General features: G+C 52.2%; 6 protein-coding genes across 6 annotated transcripts; 3 read left to right on the top strand and 3 right to left on the bottom strand.

Annotated features, from left to right (window-relative positions):
* Positions 1 to 289: 289 nt before the first annotated feature.
* On the top strand, positions 290 to 1,945 carry Z517_05371 (threonine synthase; the record flags this gene model as incomplete). The annotated part of the gene is made up of 1 exon (XM_013430698.1): positions 290 to 1,945. One exon carries the CDS (start codon positions 290 to 292, stop codon positions 1,943 to 1,945), a length of 1,656 nt encoding a protein of 551 aa, XP_013286152.1.
* A 1,415-nt stretch (positions 1,946 to 3,360) lies between these two features.
* Z517_05370 (uncharacterized protein) lies at positions 3,361 to 5,872 on the top strand (the record flags this gene model as incomplete). Its single annotated transcript, XM_013430697.1, has 4 exons — positions 3,361 to 3,380; positions 3,456 to 3,805; positions 3,865 to 4,144; positions 4,198 to 5,872. 4 exons carry the CDS (start codon positions 3,361 to 3,363, stop codon positions 5,870 to 5,872), a joined length of 2,325 nt encoding a protein of 774 aa, XP_013286151.1.
* Positions 5,873 to 7,053: 1,181 nt separating this feature from the next.
* On the bottom strand, positions 7,054 to 8,503 carry Z517_05369 (uncharacterized protein; the record flags this gene model as incomplete). Its single annotated transcript, XM_013430696.1, has 3 exons — positions 7,054 to 7,181; positions 7,304 to 8,061; positions 8,136 to 8,503. The coding sequence occupies 3 exons, from the start codon at positions 8,501 to 8,503 to the stop codon at positions 7,054 to 7,056; spliced, it is 1,254 nt and encodes a 417-aa protein (XP_013286150.1).
* A 1,270-nt stretch (positions 8,504 to 9,773) lies between these two features.
* On the bottom strand, positions 9,774 to 10,861 carry Z517_05368 (cytosolic Fe-S cluster assembly factor nbp35; the record flags this gene model as incomplete). Its single annotated transcript, XM_013430695.1, has 2 exons — positions 9,774 to 10,717; positions 10,777 to 10,861. The coding sequence occupies 2 exons, from the start codon at positions 10,859 to 10,861 to the stop codon at positions 9,774 to 9,776; spliced, it is 1,029 nt and encodes a 342-aa protein (XP_013286149.1).
* A 2,381-nt stretch (positions 10,862 to 13,242) lies between these two features.
* Z517_05367 (uncharacterized protein) lies at positions 13,243 to 16,340 on the top strand (the record flags this gene model as incomplete). The annotated part of the gene is made up of 3 exons (XM_013430694.1): positions 13,243 to 13,435; positions 13,497 to 14,159; positions 14,224 to 16,340. 3 exons carry the CDS (start codon positions 13,243 to 13,245, stop codon positions 16,338 to 16,340), a joined length of 2,973 nt encoding a protein of 990 aa, XP_013286148.1.
* Positions 16,341 to 16,686: 346 nt separating this feature from the next.
* Positions 16,687 to 17,808, bottom strand: Z517_05366 (uncharacterized protein; the record flags this gene model as incomplete). The annotated part of the gene is made up of 1 exon (XM_013430693.1): positions 16,687 to 17,808. One exon carries the CDS (start codon positions 17,806 to 17,808, stop codon positions 16,687 to 16,689), a length of 1,122 nt encoding a protein of 373 aa, XP_013286147.1.
* Positions 17,809 to 18,567: the final 759 nt, after the last annotated feature.

Below are 18,567 nucleotides of genomic sequence, written 5' to 3'. Positions count from 1 at the left end.
GAGATGGGCTGTTGGTTCCTTGGCAACCTAAGCACGTGATTGAGCCAACCGAATCGGTCAGTGTCCACTCCTTGCGAATACTGGAAATTTTTCAGACAACGGAGTCACTACCGTGGCCGTTATGACAGCACCATTGTCCCCCAACGATTCCTTTTCTTGCCTAAACTCACCTGTTGGGCGGCGATCCAGCTCATTGTGTGGCAGGGGTTCAAATTGGCGCTGAAAAGGAGCCGAAAACCACTCTTTGACCTATTCGGCCAGTGCAGCTCGTCTGCTCTCATTCTCCACCATGACAACCACAACTTCCAAATACTCCAGCACCCGCTATCACGACCAATCGTTAAGGGAATTCTTCACCTTCGAGGAAGTTGTGCTCAAAGGGTTGGCGTCTGATGGAGGTTTATTCCATCCTCATGCCGTGCCCAATGTCAGTTCAGAGTACTTGAAGTGGAAAGACCTCTCCTTTTCGGACCTGGCCTTCCAGGTCATGAGACTGTACATCGACGAGCATGAAATCTCGGATCAAGAGCTCAAATCAATTGTCGACCGGAGTTACTCGACTTTCAAACACCCAAAGACGGTGCCGTTGGTCACGTTAGACGAGAGCAAGAATCTCCATCTACTGGAGCTCTTCCACGGACCTACCTTTGCTTTCAAAGATGTTGCCCTGCAGTTCTTGGGAAACCTCTTCGAATTCTTCCTCGTGCGCAAGAACCAGAAACTGGAGACGGGGCATGCGCGCCATCACCTCACAGTGATTGGAGCCACCTCGGGCGACACCGGATCGGCAGCTATCTACGGGTTACGGGGGAAGAAGGATGTTAGCATTTTCATCATGTTTCCTGACGGGAAAGTCTCGCCAGTCCAAGAAGCACAGATGACAACTGTTCTCGACCCCAACGTACATTGCTTGAGTGTTCAAGGTACGTTTGACGATTGTCAGGACTATGTCAAGGCCTTGTTTGCAGATCCCGAAATGAATAAAATCCACCACCTGGCGGCTGTCAACTCGATCAACTGGGCGAGGATATTGGCTCAGATCACTTATTATTTTTATGCCTACTTTCAGCTTCTCAAACAGCACCCCGATCTGAAGGAGGTCAAATATGTGGTGCCAACTGGCAACTTTGGTGACATCTTGGCCGGTTATTATGCAAAGCGCATGGGACTACCAGTGGCCAAACTTGTGATAGCGACCAACGAGAATGACATCTTGCATCGCTTCTGGCAGACGGGGTCATACACCAAAAAGCAGAAGCCAGCGGAAGAGCCGCACGAAGGCGTCAAGGAAGATGGTGCTCAGGCGCATGAGGATGGCGTCAAGGAGACATACAGCCCCGCCATGGATATTCTTGTGTCTTCAAATTTTGAACGGCTTCTCTGGCACTTGACCCTAGAACACGAGCTCGATCAAAACCCCCACGTCAAAGTCGAATCTTCTGTAAGAGTCGCTGGCTCAAAGATTGACGGTTGGTTCAAAGAGTTGAAACAGACCGGATCATTTACCGTGGATAGGCAAATTTTGGACAAGGCGCGTGATATCTTTGGTAGCTCTAGAGTCAGCAATTCAGAGACTCTGGAAGCCATTCGAGATTGCTACAGAGGGGACGCCATCTCCAAGAAGGGATATGTGCTTGATCCTCACTCTGCGATCGGCGTGGTTGCGAGCTTGCGAGAAATCTCGGCTGCCGGCTCAGCATCTAAGGTCCCGGTTGTGTCGCTAGCGACGGCCCACCCTGCTAAATTTGCCGGCGCAGTCGAACTGGCCTTGCAGGAAGAGAAGGGGTTCGACTTCAGCAAGATCCTGCCTCAAGAATTTATCGGGTTAAGCGATAAGGAGAGAAAGGTGTTGAAGGTGTCGGCAACGGAGGGACTGGCTGGGATTCGCCAGATCATTACCCGGGAGGTGGAAAAGGAAAAAGAGGTCGGGCAAAATGGCGCTTGAGCTGACATTGGTAGAGAAAAACAAATCCTTGCAGTACATTTGATTTTGGTGGCTAGGAGGGTGTGGAAGATAGACTCTTGTCGTTGAGCACAAGCAATAACGAAACGTCTACTCCTGTTCAAGATCGAGGACTTGGGTCCGTAGCTCTCTGAACTTGAACAGGCAGGGCAATGCTTCCAGTAATCGATTTCGACTCGTACATATTGTGCGTACGCCGTACACCAATCCCACCGCTCGGCTCCTGTGAGATGGCAACAGTCCAAATTCTGACTTGCGTGCCAGCTGGATCTAGGCCGATACGGGGAGTGTCTTGGTCTCTTTCCTTGTTTGACACTTTCTTGCTTGTATCTCGTATTTGTTGCTTGCAGAGTCTGCGAGCGAAGGAGACGAACAGAGGCCGACATGCGCGGCTCCTCGTATATTCAGCCGCGAGGCAGGCGTTCCCTCCTATTGGTCTGTTTTCAAAGTTTTTAAACGAGGTGTGAATCAAAATCGGCAATGTTCCGGTTCATTAGACCCAGGTCTCAATTCTACGGCATGGGAGGCCTGGCACCACCTGGCGATCGGGTGGATGTCTGCCTCCTGAACATCTCTGGAATGGTGGATGCATCTGTAATAACTGCCTGTGCATGGTGGCAGAATGATGAAGTACTCGGCACGGCGATAAAGGACGTCCGCAGGAGATATTCAACCGGTGACAGAATATACAGAAGTGACGAGAATCCGTGTCGAGGGTCCCAATATTCGTATTCAGACTTCGACCCGTTCTGCTGCGATGCCAGCCTGAGGCAACGAGGGAAGTTAGCCACGGCAAGACGGAGTTCGAGTCTGAAACGTACTGGATTAGCACCCTTCCTATGTAGGATTCGCCAGGCTGGTCGACAATATTATTCGGAGTACGAGGTACTTGGAAGTAGGTGTAAGCCAATTTAGGCTTGGGGGCCAGCCAGCCCTAGTGGCCCTGCTCCCTGCGCCACTTGGCCACAATGAGGTACGAGCACTCGGTAATAACTCGCTGGTTCTCGCACTACTACTGGCTCGGTGCCACCAGTTGGGGTGCCAGTGGGTGCTAGCCACCCGCCAGCTCGTTCTCCAGATGCTTACCAAAGAAAACCCCTGCCCGATGTTCTATCTTGGGGCTCACTAACCCACTCGCTGAAAGGTTGTGCTGTGTGCGGCTGCCAGCCCACGCCGTAAGCTATCTCCTTTTGGGCCGACATCATGGCCAGAACTGTGCAGCTGAAAAGCCAACATACAGCACTGTGTCGGGATGTCGGTGTCAGCCCTGAACCCATGCTATGCGATGGCGTGAACTTGATGGTAGGTTCGTTGCTTGCGTGATTGTTAACCACTGTTTGTTGCAACTTCTCTCTTGATGATCTGCTGTTCTTCGTGACCGACGATCAACGCCCGCCATGGAGTCCGGCGCAAAAAGGTGAGAGTGACAGCGTCCTCCCAGGAGGGCTGGGCCAGTCCAAGTCGGACGGGTGTAACTGACCTACTTCTATAGGAGACACATTCCACACTGGCCGCCCTTCAAACAACCCTACCAACAGCTGGGGTCTGCAGACAATGTCCAACTAACCCCCCTGCCTCCTACTGGCGGCTCGAGCCTGCCGAGCGCGAACTTCTTCAGTCCAGACTTCAACAGCAACACAGCCTACACCCCGGATCCTCTGGCCAGTACACCACAACCCCTCCTCCCATCCCCGAGCAAGGCGAGCACTGCGCGGTCGCAACGGAAAAGAAGAGGATGGAGGACTAGTTCGCGGATAGCGCTGGGTTGCGCAGTGTTGGTGCTGGTAACCAATGTTTGCTTGACCATTGGAGTAGTGACGGGGGGTATGGACATGATGGGTGGTATGTTGGACCTGAATTGCCGGTACTCTAGTCCAGAGAGAAATACTGACCCAAGTCAGGCATCTACATGGTCTATGCCGGGAGTTGTACAAAGACCGAAATGAAGGACACCTGGATTCATCTGGCGCTCAATATTGTGGCCACCGTTTTGCTGGCAAGCTCGAACTACTGCATGCAACTGGTCTCGTCTCCTACTCGCAGCGAACTCGACAAGGCCCACGCCAAGCAGAGATGGTTGGACGTCGGCATACCCAGCATCCGAAATCTCGGTTCTCTGCGAAAGAAGAAGGTCATTCTGTGGTGGCTTCTGGGGATTTCATCAATCCCACTCCATCTGGTGTAAGTCTCATCGCTTCGATGTGAGGGCAAGGGGCATAGGGCTAACGGTCTAGTTACAATTCCATCTTCTACTCTGCCCTTGCGACGAACAACTATAGTGTCCTGTACGCCTCCGAAAGCTTTGCACAGGGCGCTAGCTACGACAAGACCCAGTTTCCCGACAGCGAAGAATGCAATGTTACCGATATCCAGGCCCATGCCGCCAAGGACTTTGTCAGGCTCAACAATGAGGATTGCATCCACGCATATGCACGGGATTTTGTTGAGGATCGCCGTAATGTGATTGTGGTGGTCAAGAATCCTCCTCCAAACGAGGGTTCCCTTTTCAAGATTGCCGACAACGAATTCCCCAAGGTCATCACCAGCAAGTACAATGCTTTTGCGTGGATCTGTGACGATCCTGATGTTGTCAATCAAACACACGCATGCTGTGAGAACCAATGGGGGTTTGTGCCATGCTCGAAGATCACGCCGAAACTGGTCGACATCGCGGATCAGTGGTCTACCGGCGGGTTTGAAGTCGACCATTGCCTCTCGGAGCCCGTGGAATCCCAATGCCACTTGCATTTCTCCCTCATCCTTATGAGCGTGGTTCTGGCCTTTAATATTCTCAAAGTTGTCGGAATTGCCTACGTCACCTTCTGGTTAGGCGAGGCTCCCCTGGTGACCGTGGGTGACGCGCTACAGTCCTTTCTGCGCAATCCTGACTCCACGACGGAGGGAATGTGTTTGGCAAGCCACTCGAGTATTGTCGCCTCGTCCAAGCTTGGCTACAAATCAATGCCCATGAGATACGACCCTCAACAGCATCGATTTTTCGAAGCCGCAACCTGGAAACAGTGGGCTTTTCTATTAGGCTTGTTCACATTCGTGGGCGCGGGGACGGCAGTCTGCCTCGCACTTGGAATCGAGAATCTGAAGGGCGACAGAACTATCCAGAACGCATGGTCGATCGGCTTGAACACAGTCAAACCCCAAAATCTGATCATGGGGTGGAATCTACCGGGCTACGGCAACACTTCTATCGCCATTTCCACACTCATAGCCAACGCTCCGCAAGCGTTGTTCTCCTTCCTCTACGTTTGCTACAACAGTCTCTTCACAGTCATGTTCCTGTCACGCGAACTGATGCGGTTCAGTGTCACGGCTGGTCGAGGACGGAAGTATCTGCGCGTTAGTGAGGCCAAAGGCGAGCAAAAGTCGACATATTTCCTCAACTTGCCGTTCAAGTATGGCATACCTCTGCTTGTCGGCTCGGGGTTGATGCACTGGCTTGTGTCGCAGAGCGTCTTCCTGGCAAACATTGCTATTATTCCTCGCGACGGGACAGTGCCTATGCAAGACGAGATTACCACGGTGGCCTATTCGCCGATAGGTATGCTCTTCCTCCTCTTTCTGGGCTTTGTCCTCCTCGTTTTCCTCATCGCCACGTCATTTCGGAAGCTACCCTTTGGAATGCCCATTATCGGGAGCAACTCAATGGCCATCAGTGCTGCGTGCCATCTGCCGCCAGGCACTGACCAAAGCGAACGCGAGGAAATAGTGCTAAGACCGCTGAACTGGGGTGCCGTGCCCGGTTCAGGCAAAGTCATGGACTTGGGTATCCATAATCCTTACACTCAGAGCTTTCAAAGCGGTGACCTGGACGAGGACGGAACCGGCTTTGGACACTGTTGCTTCAGTGACCGGGTCCTGGATCCGCCAGTGAAGGGCAAATTCTACATCTGAAAAGTTTTGCTGAATGTCTAATGGTTACGATCATTCTTTGCCCCACTACGATGTTTTCAGCAAGTCGGGTTATCTCAACGGACCTTGTGCGACTGTTTTACGGGTTACCCTTGTGGCTGAAGTATTTTACGTGGGGTTTCTTTTTTTTTTCTCTTTCTTCTGCATAGCGATGGCGTTTCTCCAGCGGGTCGAGAGGTTCGGATACCTATTTCCTGTGCTTATTGATACACATAACAGCCACGAAGACGGAAGGGTGGCGGAGAGGAAGCCTTGTTCCAGGGAAACCAGAGGTGGCGACCCCAATACCCTCTTTTGTCTTGGACACGCCCCAATCATGAGAGCCGGAAGTCATGCTCGGGACGAACGAGGGACGAGATGAGATAGACGACGTTCCGCTCGCGGATGTGTACGTAGAATAAATATGCGATGGCAGGGATGTCCTCTATGGAAAAAGTATATCAATATATGTGTGTGTGTGACCTGTGAATAAATAACTAAAAGAAAGAATTGTAGGGGGTTGGGAGGAGTATCTGATCATCCAGGTTTAATAATTCTTCTTCATGCGTGTTGGGCTTCCAAGTCTAATGCAATACAATCCACCCCAATCGTACGCATATGCATACGGATGAATGTTGCCCGTGTCGACGTCGACGACGACGGTACGTCGCCATGTCTACCTAGGTACGAGGTAGGTTGGCTAACACATATGTATATATGTGTACCGGGAGGGCGGGTATGTTATGCCTATCTATCAGTGCTACCCATCTTGCCCATGTCTTTGTCCTGTCCTGTGATGCAAGGCAATAGAATCCATACCAATCCACTGCAAGGGCTCTCTCCTGTTCCCGTGCCGAACTGCGTCGCAGGAACTCATGGTACGTAAATAGGTTGCACAGGGCGAGAAAAGATGCACGGAATCGTCATGTTATCATATGTCATGTCATTTTATGTGATGTATTTTCAAAAGACCATGTAATCGACTTCAAAGGTCCGTCCAGTCATCCCTTCCCTCCCACCCACCCAATGCAGTACGTTGCAATGCAGTGCCGTGCCCCGCCCATTTATAAACCATGCATGGTATCTTTTTCCCTACGAAAGAAACGAGAAACTCCTGCGCTAGAATATGCAAAAGCCAGCAAATCTTGCATTTCGTTCGTTCCAGAGGAGGCGGCGGGCGCGCGCTATGAATGCGGTGCAAAACTGACCGAGGGGCCCGAGGCGTCGAAGACGACGAATTGAGACTTGAAAAAGACGTCGCCGTAGATGGCAAAGGGGAGGCCCTGGTTGGATTGGAGACCACCGAAGCAGACTGTCATCACACCCACCCGAATGGGGATCGTTAGCTGGTTTCTTCTACTCTTGTTTCTCGGGATAAAAAAAGTTATGGGTGATAGGGCGAGGGAGAAAGGCAGAGATAAAAAGGTCACTCACACTGCTCCCCTGTCCGTGTGTCCGTGCCCACATTCGCAAAGTTCATCCCGTCGCCTGATACCGTGGCCATGTTATTTCCAATAGCCACCTGCAAGTCCGGCAATTGCGTGTTGCACGGGAAAATAACACCACCCGCGGCTTGTGAGATCTGGGCGCCATCCACGGTGCCCCAGTACGCGGTGATCATTTCATCAGGCACGAGCATCAGCGACGTGCCTGTGTCGAGGATCGCTGTGCCGCCAGCAATATTGATAGTTTGGCCTTGCACCGCGGCGGTCGCGGAGTCGACTTCCCAGAAGCCGCGCGACGAGTCGACTGGCGCACTGGTCAACTGGCCGCTGAACGACGAGGTGTCGATGTTGCCAAACTCGTACGAACCTACTTCGCCAGATTTTAACTGAGCAGTAAACACCGGAAGCGTGAGATCCGGAAGGACGTTGTCGAAAAATGTCTTTTGCGGAGTGGGTTGAATGGTGTTGAGTTGCGAGAAAGCGAGACCAACCAGACCATTTGCTGCAGAGTCCGTCACAAAACTGTCGGCGACGGTGTCCGGCAGGCCGATTGCTTGGGCAGCTACGGTGGCGCCGCCGATGTCGAATTCGTCAACACCAACAGGACCGGAGGCAGAGGAGCCATCGCCATACGAGATGTTGAAGGTACTACCCTGCAGAGTATTCTGGAAGGTGGTTGATTTGGTGGGATCGTAGATCGTGTGGCCTTGTTGGGCATTGGCAGGGAGGTTGGTGTTGAAAACCCATCTGTTCGTTGATGTCTGTGTCAGTAACAATGTGTCGTAGACAACAAAACGCAAGCATGGGAAGTGACATCGTACGTGTCTGATGAGCCGCTGTCAAAGTTCAGGACCAGCGTTTGTCCACCGACGTTCACCGGAGACAAGAATTGGGCATCATTCTGCGTGGGCGAAGCACTTGTCTCGCCGTCCTCGTTTCCCGTGGTATCAAGCTGAGCCTCGGTGGTTGCCTTGATGGTCGTGGCCACCTCCCCACCAGGCAAGAATTCGATGTCGCCAAATCCAAATTTGAACATTGCCTTTCGATATGCAGCTTTGCCATTTGGCCTGTAGTTGTGTTGCTGTATCCGAGGGACTTTAAAGGACCGTTTCTGTTTTATTTGGATAGGGCTCGCGAAGATTGTTGCCACGAAAAGAGTGACCAAAAGGAAAGGATAGATTTGAAGCATACTGGGCCAAAGACTTGGGATAAGGATATGACCGAAACGAAAAAGATCGGCGGAGCTCAGCCCACTGGTACCGGACCTGTCAAATTGAACTCGAGGGCGATTGAAGAAATGAATACAGTGAAGGACCGGCCCTCGATATGTACCAAGAAGAAAAAAAATGATAGACTGTACGAAAAGGAAAGTGACAAGGCTGGAGAGACAACAAGGATGGAGGAGTGAAGAAACGGACTGGAGGCCAACATTTTAACAGAATAAAAGTGTAAACTGGATGTTGGTAGAATTACTCCGCAGTGCTGCGGCCTCGTCTCGAATTGTGCTAGACAGTCTTGGGCCACGCCATCTGCATGTCTCAGGATCGTGATCAACAGGTCAACGATGGACCTGGTGAGCTCTCGATTGAGGCCCAGAGCCAGGGAGGGGATCTCGGTGTCAAGAAGGGAGCTCTCCACCGACGGCATGATTCTCGACTGGCCAGATCCGAAGGAGCCAACCATAGGGGCGGACAGGAGTGCATGGCGGTGGCAGTGTGACGTTGAGGCCACTGGATGTGGATGCAACTCCGTTTGCTTGTCGAGGCTGAAGAGTCGGAGGTCTACCGAACGGGGGCCAGGGGGATGGGAATGTGTGGTTCTCAGTTGCACTGGTGAGAAATGATGGGGTTGGATGGAAGAGAAAAGGGGTGAAGGTGAAACTGAAGGCGCAGAAGTTTGAGTTTCATCTTCGGTCTGAGTTTCCGCAGCGGGACTGACGCTAGCCACTTGTGGATCTCGGCGTCTTGGCACGCGCCTCGCCTGTTTTTGTCCAGAGGGGTGGACACGACGGGAAAATACGAGGAGCCCCAGTCAGTCAGGGCCAGTTCGCCTTCATGGTGTCCAAGTTCCTGTGTTGGCGTTGGGCCTTGCTCATGCACGCTCGGTACGAGGAACAGAGGACGAGACACACATTCTGCCCTGTGCAACCTGAGACCAGAAACCTGTGGCATTACCCCACAGCCTCCGTTCCGTCACTGTCTCTCCGAGCTTCATCTGCCGCCCAAAACGTGACGCCAAAGCTCATGTGGGGTTCGGCGTGGGAGTGCCTGATCTGGTATGCTCACAGCAGATCACAACAGCGCCTGCACTCCGGAGGCTGTTATGGCTGGACTGCCGGAGAGGTGATAAGAATCCCGCCTTCCCCGGACAAAGATGAGCATTTGGGTTTGCACCAACCACCGCGGACAAGAGCAAAGGAAACCAACTCCAGTATTCATGAACAATGGATGGTTGCGCTCTTATATTGGTCCGTCAGGAAGAACTTGGTCGGGGTCCTCGCCTATCATCTGGCCCACTGTCCTCACAACTTGTCGTAAAGCCTTGCAGGCCGGACTGTCGGGAAAGCTATCCATAAAGCTTTCACCAAAGTCGCATGCCATTCCGATCCGCGGGTCAAGTGGTACAGAACCAAGGAAGGGTATACCCATCTCCTGACATAATTTCTGACCTCCTCCGGTCGTTGCTCGGAAGATCTGTGACTCGTGTGTGCATTTGGGACAGACGAAGCCGGACATGTTTTCGACCAGCCCTAGGACCCTGATCCCAGCCTTTTGACAGAAATCGATCTCTTTCCGCACGTCCAGCAGAGACACTTCTTGTGGCGTCGTCACCACTACCGCACCATCCACGCCGGATTCTTTGAGGAATGAGTTAACTGATAGGTGTTCGTCTGATGTGCCCGGTGGTGTATCGACAATCAAGTAGTCCAACTCGCCCCATTCGACATCTTTTAAAAATTGTTTGATTATCCCATTCTTTTTTGGCCCTCGCCATATAATAGCGTCGTCTCTGTTGGGTAACATAAACTGAATGCTCATAACTCCAAGGTTGTCGGTGACCCAGACCGGGCTCCATCCGGCATTGCTAACGTGTATGGTTTCGCTCTCCACGCCCATCATCTTCGGTATGGAAGGACCGCAGATATCTGTGTCCATAATGCCCACTGTCGAGTCTGGGTTGGCGGCAAAGGCGTGCGATAAGAGCGAGGAAAATGTAGACTTGCCCACTCCGCCTTTTCCTGAGAGGACCAAGATCTTGTGTCTTACTCCAGCAAGTCGTTCGGTAATGAGAGGAATATCGGGGTCGGGGCCTTTCGGGGCAGAGGCGCAAATTGCTTGGTTGGGACAGCCATTGCATGCGTCACCCTTGCCTGCTTGCTCGGATTCAGGACCAGGACAATGCTCTATGAAGCAAGTTAGCGAACGGCCAGGTTAGACATTTGCGACAACTGCAACCCCTCACCTGGCTCTGGAGCGACTAGATCTGGCTTTCGTTTCAAAGGGTTTTCGAACGCGTCGGGTACGGGCTCGTCGAAGGAGGGCGCCATATTTAGAGAGACAGGATCGGCTGGAGAGGAGGGAGATCGAATCTGGAGTGATATATGATGGGTGTTGAAGGTTTTCGTGCAGATGTGGTTTGGTAAAAGCAGCGGGGTAGATGGATTGGTAATTGGTTTTGGGGTCCCCGATGGGCACTGATAAAACAGGAAAAACTGCAGACGCTGAGATGTCAGGTGAGGCTAACCGCCAAATGCGCCGCTTTAAAAACCCCGCCCCTCCGAGTATATCTCTCCTCCTCTAAGAGTATGTACCCATTTCATACCTCTTTATTAACTACCTGTCGCAATCTCAAGTCGCCAGCGTCTCTGTATACATGCCTGTCCCACTATCGTGTGGTCAGTCGTCAGAGTCCACAAGGTCGATCGATGTCCCAACCGGTGCCGTATCAGTCGGATGGAGTATCCCCGAAAGACGTTGCAATGCGATACCCGTTACAGTATACAGAGGCATTTGCCGTTAGTTGAAAGCCTGTGCTGGAGCTAAAACGCCCCACGTGACGTTCCTAACTCGGAAGTAAAGTTGAGACAGAGCCTTCTTTCCACTCCAAGACTTTCGTCTCCTGTGGAATGCCATACTCCTCTCACTGTTGTCTCACAAACATCCTGCCACAGCATCGACCTTGTACACTAAAGAATGAGCCTACCTGTTGGACCCAGAAAACGACGCTTCCATCAGCAATCCAAGAATGGCTGCATCACGTGCCGAGGGCGAAAAAAGCGTCGTTCTCAAAAACCCATCTGCATATGCTGTCGCCGCAATTCGTTGACATGCATATAGCCTTCGACAACCGTGCCAACGACGACGACGATGACCATGGTTGTAAGGTACGGGCCAATTGAAAACAACTTGAAACCCCCTCGGTAGGGAAACATTCTCAAACTGAGCATTATATCACCTTCTCGTTTCACAACTCCAGCAGCCTCAACAATTCCGACCGAGAGCATCATTGCTTGACTATCTCACGTAAGAATGAGTCGTCAGCAGAGCTTGAGCAAATCATGCCAAAGGTACAGCGCCGTGTCGCATCGTCGCCCTGAAATCTGCCAGATATCTTGGGCACAGCCGGAGCGTAGAGACTTTTCCTGCATTAGCCATGCTGGCTGCGAGGCTGCAGCCGAGGAGTCCCTTCGTCCATTGTTCGATTCCAATGCCCATGAGCAACCAGGATATAATGCACGCCATCCTGGCGACCAGCGCGTCCCACGTGCCAGCGCTTGGCAAGATGGCTCGATCTATCCCACTACAAAAGGGCATTATGCAGTGGCGTTGTGTTCGGCCAAGCACTGTATTGCCTCTTTTTTCCACGGCCAACAAGGAGATCCTCTTCCACTACTGGCGCTCTTGTTAACGCTCTGCCAGTTCGAAGTAACATTGCCGCCCTCGATGACTACTTGCTCACCTTGTAACGTAAAGCACCATGCGGGGACCAAGTAGCGTCACGAGGTGAGAAAGCAGCTCTAGGACAGCCTTGAATGTGTCCTTCTAGGACTGTGATATTGGCTCGGGTCCGTCTGTCTCCAAGCTCCTGACTCCGGACCTTGAAAGATGTTTGGACCCGTCAAACCTAATGCGGAAGTCCGTAGTGGGGGGCAAGAACTAGACGTGGTGATATTGGCTAGACGCGCTGACGGCCGGCTGCGGACAGACCTTGACTCAGCGCCTGTAATCCTTTGACACATCTCTCTAGCAAAGTATCCAAGTTATACTGCTCTTCATGAGTCGAGCACCACGATTTCAAAATCAAGGTAATTCGAGAGCTTGTCCCTGAAATAAAACGAATCCGCACCCAGCTGATGGCGGCAAGGTCGACGGCGACACCGGGAGCGCAGGCTCTCTGATGCGTCATCTTCTCGGAGAAATTAGAGCGCGTTGCCGTTTCCTGTCTTGACCAAGCCATGTCAAGCCAGCCAGAAAAAGCATTGAAATAGCAGGCCGAGCGAGGAATTTTGGGTGCACGTGGGTGAGTGAAGGGTGCCCAGCGAGGCTGGTGAGGGAAAGGTGTGAGCTGGAATTCGACATTTTAAAAGCGGCGCTGGTTGGGTAAGGCGCCTCGGCTTACCTCCCCTACCTCCTTGTGGACCGCCAAGATTTGGGATATCTCCACTTTTCTTTTTCTAGACAGTCACGTGACCGTGCACCACATCCGATTGAATTTGGCCAACCTCTGCTTCCCTTCACTGCCACATGGTCCCTTGTCACTCACTCACTGCCTCTCCAATGCCTGTCTCAACCCCGCGTCCCTGTAAACATTGACATGGATCCGCGTGAAGATCCAAACCGTCTGCCTGCCTCTCCTTCTTCCGCTTTGTATCTCTCTTCTTTTCCGCGGAAGAGTTCTTTTCACCATCATCCGTGAACAACCAACGTCATGGCAGAAATTATGGCTAAACCATCGACTGGAGATTCCGCCACTGAGAATCTGCGCCGACGTAATGCTCCCATCAGGGCAAATACCCAAGAAGATGCCAGGAAAGCCGTGCTCGAGCTGAACGCCCTCGAGGAGAAGGAAGCCAAAGATGAAAAAGATCGCAAGACCTTTGGCCGCACTCCCGATGGCACCGGTATGTACCTTACAACCGCCCAGCTTTCCTCTTTGGGGTAGAATCTCATACTTCCTTCTAGTGTTTACTGTTCCGTACACCCAGGACATGGTTTCTCAGCTACTGTCTCCCAAAGAACCGAAGAATCTGTCCGACTTCTTCGTGCTGTTGATCCTGCTGCTACATGGTCTTCTAGCATGGTGCTTACCCTCCGACCTGAGAAAACCCGTGCTTGCCATTCTCTTCTTGGGCTGGAGAGCCGGCTACAATATCGGCATTGGTTACTTACTTCACATGCAATCTCATCACAAGCTACTGGTGAGGTGGGCCCGCAAATCGAAGCTGTTCCCAGTTGCGGCCAATGGCGAAAATCCTCACCCTAAACTCCGAGCGTTCATCAAGAGAGAACTAGAGACCAAAATTCCCAAGGACTTTGATTTCGAGACCGCCCCCCTCGAATACAATACTTGGTTGGTTTTTCGGCGCTTGGTCGACTTGATTCTCATGTGCGACTTCACCACCTACATGCTTTTCGCTCTGTCCTGCGCTCATATTCCTGCCACCGAACCTGTCTTTCTGACAGCACTTCGCTGGGTTGTTGGCATGTCCCTGTTCGTCTTCAACGTGTGGGTCAAATTGGATGCACACCGTGTGGTCAAAGACTTCGCTTGGTACTGGGGTGACTTTTTCTTCCTCATCGACCAGGAGTTGACCTTTGATGGAGTTTTCGAGATGGCACCCCACCGTGAGTTCGTACCCAGTCATCTCGCTCTCAATTTCATGGGTTGTAAGCTGACCTCAACTTGCAGCCATGTACAGCATCGGGTACGCTGGCTTCTACGGAATCTCCTTGATGGCGGCGAGTTACAAAGTCCTCTTCATCTCGATCATTGCCCATGCTGCTCAATTTGCTTTCTTGGTCATGGTTGAAAGCCCTCATATCGATCGCACTTACAACTCTCCCCCTCCCCGAAGGGCCATCAACGAGTTACCCGCAGCAGCGCAAATGGACAAGTCTTTGGCTGAACACAGCGCTACCGCAGAAGTGTGGCCTAGTCCTGCCCATGCACAACCGTCTCAAACGCATAATCTGCTGGGCATACACAATATCGATCTCTATCGGACTACAGACACTGCAGTCTTCCTCATACAGTTTTATCTGTTCGCCTTGACTATCCTCACCCCCAATACAAGACTTTACCAGGCACTGTTCGTTATTAATGCCACCATTTCGCGGATTTGGTATTCGGTTGGTATTGGCTACTTGTTAAACAGACAATCGTCAAAGAAAAAATGGACCCGCCACTTTCTGAAGTACGGTGAGAGCACGGGAGAAGCCTGGAGACAGTGGAAAGGCATTTACCATCTCAGCATGACTCTCTGCTATTCGAGTTTTGCGGCTGCTGCGTGGAAAATGTACCGGCTTCCCCAGAGCTGGGAAGGGGGGATGGCACTGCCCAAGCATGTCATCGGACTAGGGTTGATTGCCCTTCAATTTTGGGTTTCATTCAGTATCTACGATCAACTTGGAGAGTTCGGGTGGTTCTTTGGAGATTTCTTTTTCGATCACTCTTCCAAGTTGACATACGGCGGCATTTATCGGTTCCTCAATAACCCAGAGCGCGTCCTTGGAACAGCCGGGGTTTGGGGTATAGCCCTGATTACGAGCAGCAAAGCAATGTTCTGTCTCGCCTTGCTGAGCCACACTCTGAGTTTGGCATTTATTCAATTCGTCGAGAGGCCGCATATGCAAAAACTTTATGGACGAAGCCTGCGACAAGATGCTGGACTAGTCAGGAGTCTTCGAAGATCACTTCCACCCCCCCTGCGACAGTGGCAAGACGGATTGGACAAAATGCTGGGTGATGCATTTGACGTCTTGGAAGACTTCTTTGACGCGGCCAAACCTAAACTTGCAGCGGGCGTGACCAGCATTGTTGAGGATACCAAGAGCCTGCTGCCGAAGAACCCGCATCGCCTGACCATGACAAGAATAGAGCCGGAGCTTGCTGGGTTGGATCCGAAAGACTACAAGCTCGACATTGAGGGAACATTGGCATCTGCTCTAGCTCATGCTCAACGCTCGAGTGAAAGAGAATCCGAACAAGGCAGACTGCCAGCGGAACGCACGAACGATTTCAAGGCCCTCCTTTTCGAATATGGTGCTCCCATCAAAGTTAAATGGACTGCACCGCTGAATCATGGGAAAAAGGACTGGGTCGGATTGTATATGGTGTCAGACAACAATTCACGTGAAGTCACAAGACTATCGTCATCGGGAAGATGGATTGCCACGAACCGCGATGAGTACGAACTCCTCGATTCCGAAGTCGGCATCATATCCAGCGACGTCAAGATTACAATAACCACTGAAACAGGTGAGACCAAGGAATGCTTTACCGGTGAAATGCTCTTCTCAGGCGACAAGTTATGGTGGACACAAGGCGTCTTTGAATTCCGGTATCACCACAATGGCAAGCATAATGTCATGGCCATCTCACTCCCGTTCGAAGTACGCATCCCACGCTTCAGCGAGGACGATCTCGAGTCCTTCGACACTAGCATTTCCCTGTCGACCCCTCTGAGTCTTGAACGTGATGCAATAGTCCGCCATACCATTGAAAACACTCTATTGCCGATCGTCCAGAATTGCTTTGACCGCGACCCCGAGATTGCGCCACGCACGATCAAAGAGCCATTTGGGAGCCTTGTCGACCGAGATGGGAAATATGCCAGGCGTGTGGTGTACGTCATTCACCAGATGTTTGGGATCGAGTTTGCGCCAGAGGTCGTCAAAGCCGATGGGAAAGTCGAGAATCTAGCGTGGCGGATATGGGAGGCGAAGAAGGTATTGGCACCTTTCACCATGTCGAGATCGAAAGGGCCCGGAACGCCGGTGGAGGTGGAGGTTGAGGTTGAAGGGTGAGATATTCGCCAAATTAGGGTCGCTCTATTCGGGCCACTTGAGAGTTGCAGAGACGGCACTGCCTTGATCCTTTTTAAGGGGACAATTCCAACATTTCAAAATCCAAAATTCAAAGCCCAACTTTGGCGTACAGTACAAGGGCAGAATCGCAGGAGTTCACAAACTTTCCGATCACATAATAGCCCAAGCAGGACGGCGAGTCCAAGCCGCCTCTATCTAGAAGAACTCCCATGCTGATGCATGCATGTCCCCAATCCCCGAAAAAAAAAAAAGAAAAAGTCCGTTAGATGCTCTCTCTCTCTCTCTCTCTCTCTCTCTCTCTCTAAAGTAGTGCAGGAAAAACCGTCTAGTAGAAGATCGACCTTGTGCGGTGATGTGCCAACAACTCCTCTATCTCGCCGGCGCTCTCCATCTCTTTACACGTATCGTACAAAAAGAAGTCTATCAGAATGGCGTTGACTTTGCCTTTTGCCTCAGGATGCTTGCGCAAGATTTCGCGCTGGATCAGCTCGACGCACCAGATGCTGCAGCCTCGGATCTCGATTTCCATATCCTCTCCCGCGGTGATCATCTCTCGTCGGGAAATCCGGGATTCCAGCCGAGGCGAGTACAGCAGGCAGTGCAGCCCCTGTAGCATTTGTGGGATGCGGTAGTCGGCGAACATGGTCAAATTGTCAATGTCGGAGAAGGCGCCGTACGAGGTGCCCTGAAAACAGGCCCAGACATCTGCCACGAAAATCTGGGCGCGCTTGTACAGGCGGACCTCCTTCCCCTGGAAAGGGGCGACGTCCTGGAAGTTGGGAAAGTATTGAACGAGCAGGTTCACCAAGCCCGCCGCCGAGCCGTCCGCGCGGCGGATGATGTTCGCCGGCTTGCAACCAAAGTGCTCGTAGAGGACTGAGCCGGCTTCGCGCAGGATGGCGATCCGGTCGCTCAGCAACGGTATCGGTTCCTGCGTTGCAGACCGGAAGATATATTCCAAGACACTATCCGGACAAGCATCGCGGTCCTGCCAAAAGTCCGGGCTGGTAATGGCATAGCCTTCGTTCAAGCCTCTCTGTAGTGCGGCGATGAGAGACCAATATCCCGTCCACCTCCGGCCCTTGTACTCAACCGCGAACCTCTCGCCCTCAGGCAGCTCGGACCAGAATGAGAAGTTCAGGAGGTTCATGGTGAAGATGAAATTCAGCGTTTCCTCCTCGCTGGATTCGGAGAGTTTAGGGTGGAGCTCGTGCGTTGACCATGTTCCCGTGGAGTAACTTTTCAATTGCATGAGGTGGTAGATGTGCTCTGCTGCTTTCTTGGTGCCGGCGCTGGAGATGGCGACGTCGATGGCGTTGTCGCAGATGAATTCTGCCGACTCCAGGACGCCCGTAGACGGTGGTGCAGGGGCTTGTCCATGTCCACCCAAGCCTAGGGACTGCCGTAGGAGGGCCAGTAGTTCAGGGTCGGCTTCGTCGTCAGACATCTTATTTGGGTTCACCCAAGATCTGAAAGCCTCCGGATAGATGCTTGGATACCGAAATTGATGGACAGCGCTTCTGCAAACTTTGTGGTAGCTGACGGTATAGGAGGCTCCGGCCCACGCTCGCACGATCGACCGACAGCACCAGAAAAGGCCTGCCTGGTGTTATTATTGCTGCATTCCATTGATGCTGATCATTGCATTCGAGGTTCTCTTCATGTGCTGCTGGCTAAGGAAGCTCATTCGTGCCCTGGCCTGGCTCTTTGCCGATCAGTTGGATTTACCGGGGTTGAAAATTTTTTGGTCTGTATGTGTCATTTTTAGGCAAACGGAGGTTTCGACCGCACGCGACTTTTTTGGATGCAAGACGCATGACGGCATGACGAGATTGTGCAGTTGGGCGGAACACTCCAACCCGGCCCCCTGGTGCCGTAGGTGCCCCTATTCTCTCACTAACGCAAGCCTTGAGCCAGGCCTAAGCCGCTAGTCTGAGGGGCACCAGCCGCCCCCAATCGGGCTCTTCAAGCTCCCCAGAGGCGCCCCTGATTGGGGGAGCACTTTGCGCTCATGCTGCAGGGTTCAGCTATCACAAACCCCATCGCAACACCAGAGGTCATCGTTGCTGCGTCTGCGGCTTGCAGCGCAGCGGCTTCAAATATTGCCCGAGCCTTTGAGCGCTCAACTTATCAATTTACATCCATCACCTCTCCTGACGCATCTCGGCTACCGGGGTTGCCCTCCAGGCGTCAATGAGCCTTCAAC

The sequence above is a fragment of the Fonsecaea pedrosoi genome (genome assembly GCF_000835455.1).
Source record: "Fonsecaea pedrosoi CBS 271.37 unplaced genomic scaffold supercont1.3, whole genome shotgun sequence".
NCBI lineage: Eukaryota > Fungi > Ascomycota > Eurotiomycetes > Chaetothyriales > Herpotrichiellaceae > Fonsecaea > Fonsecaea pedrosoi.
This window is presented reverse-complemented; position numbering and strand designations above follow the sequence as displayed.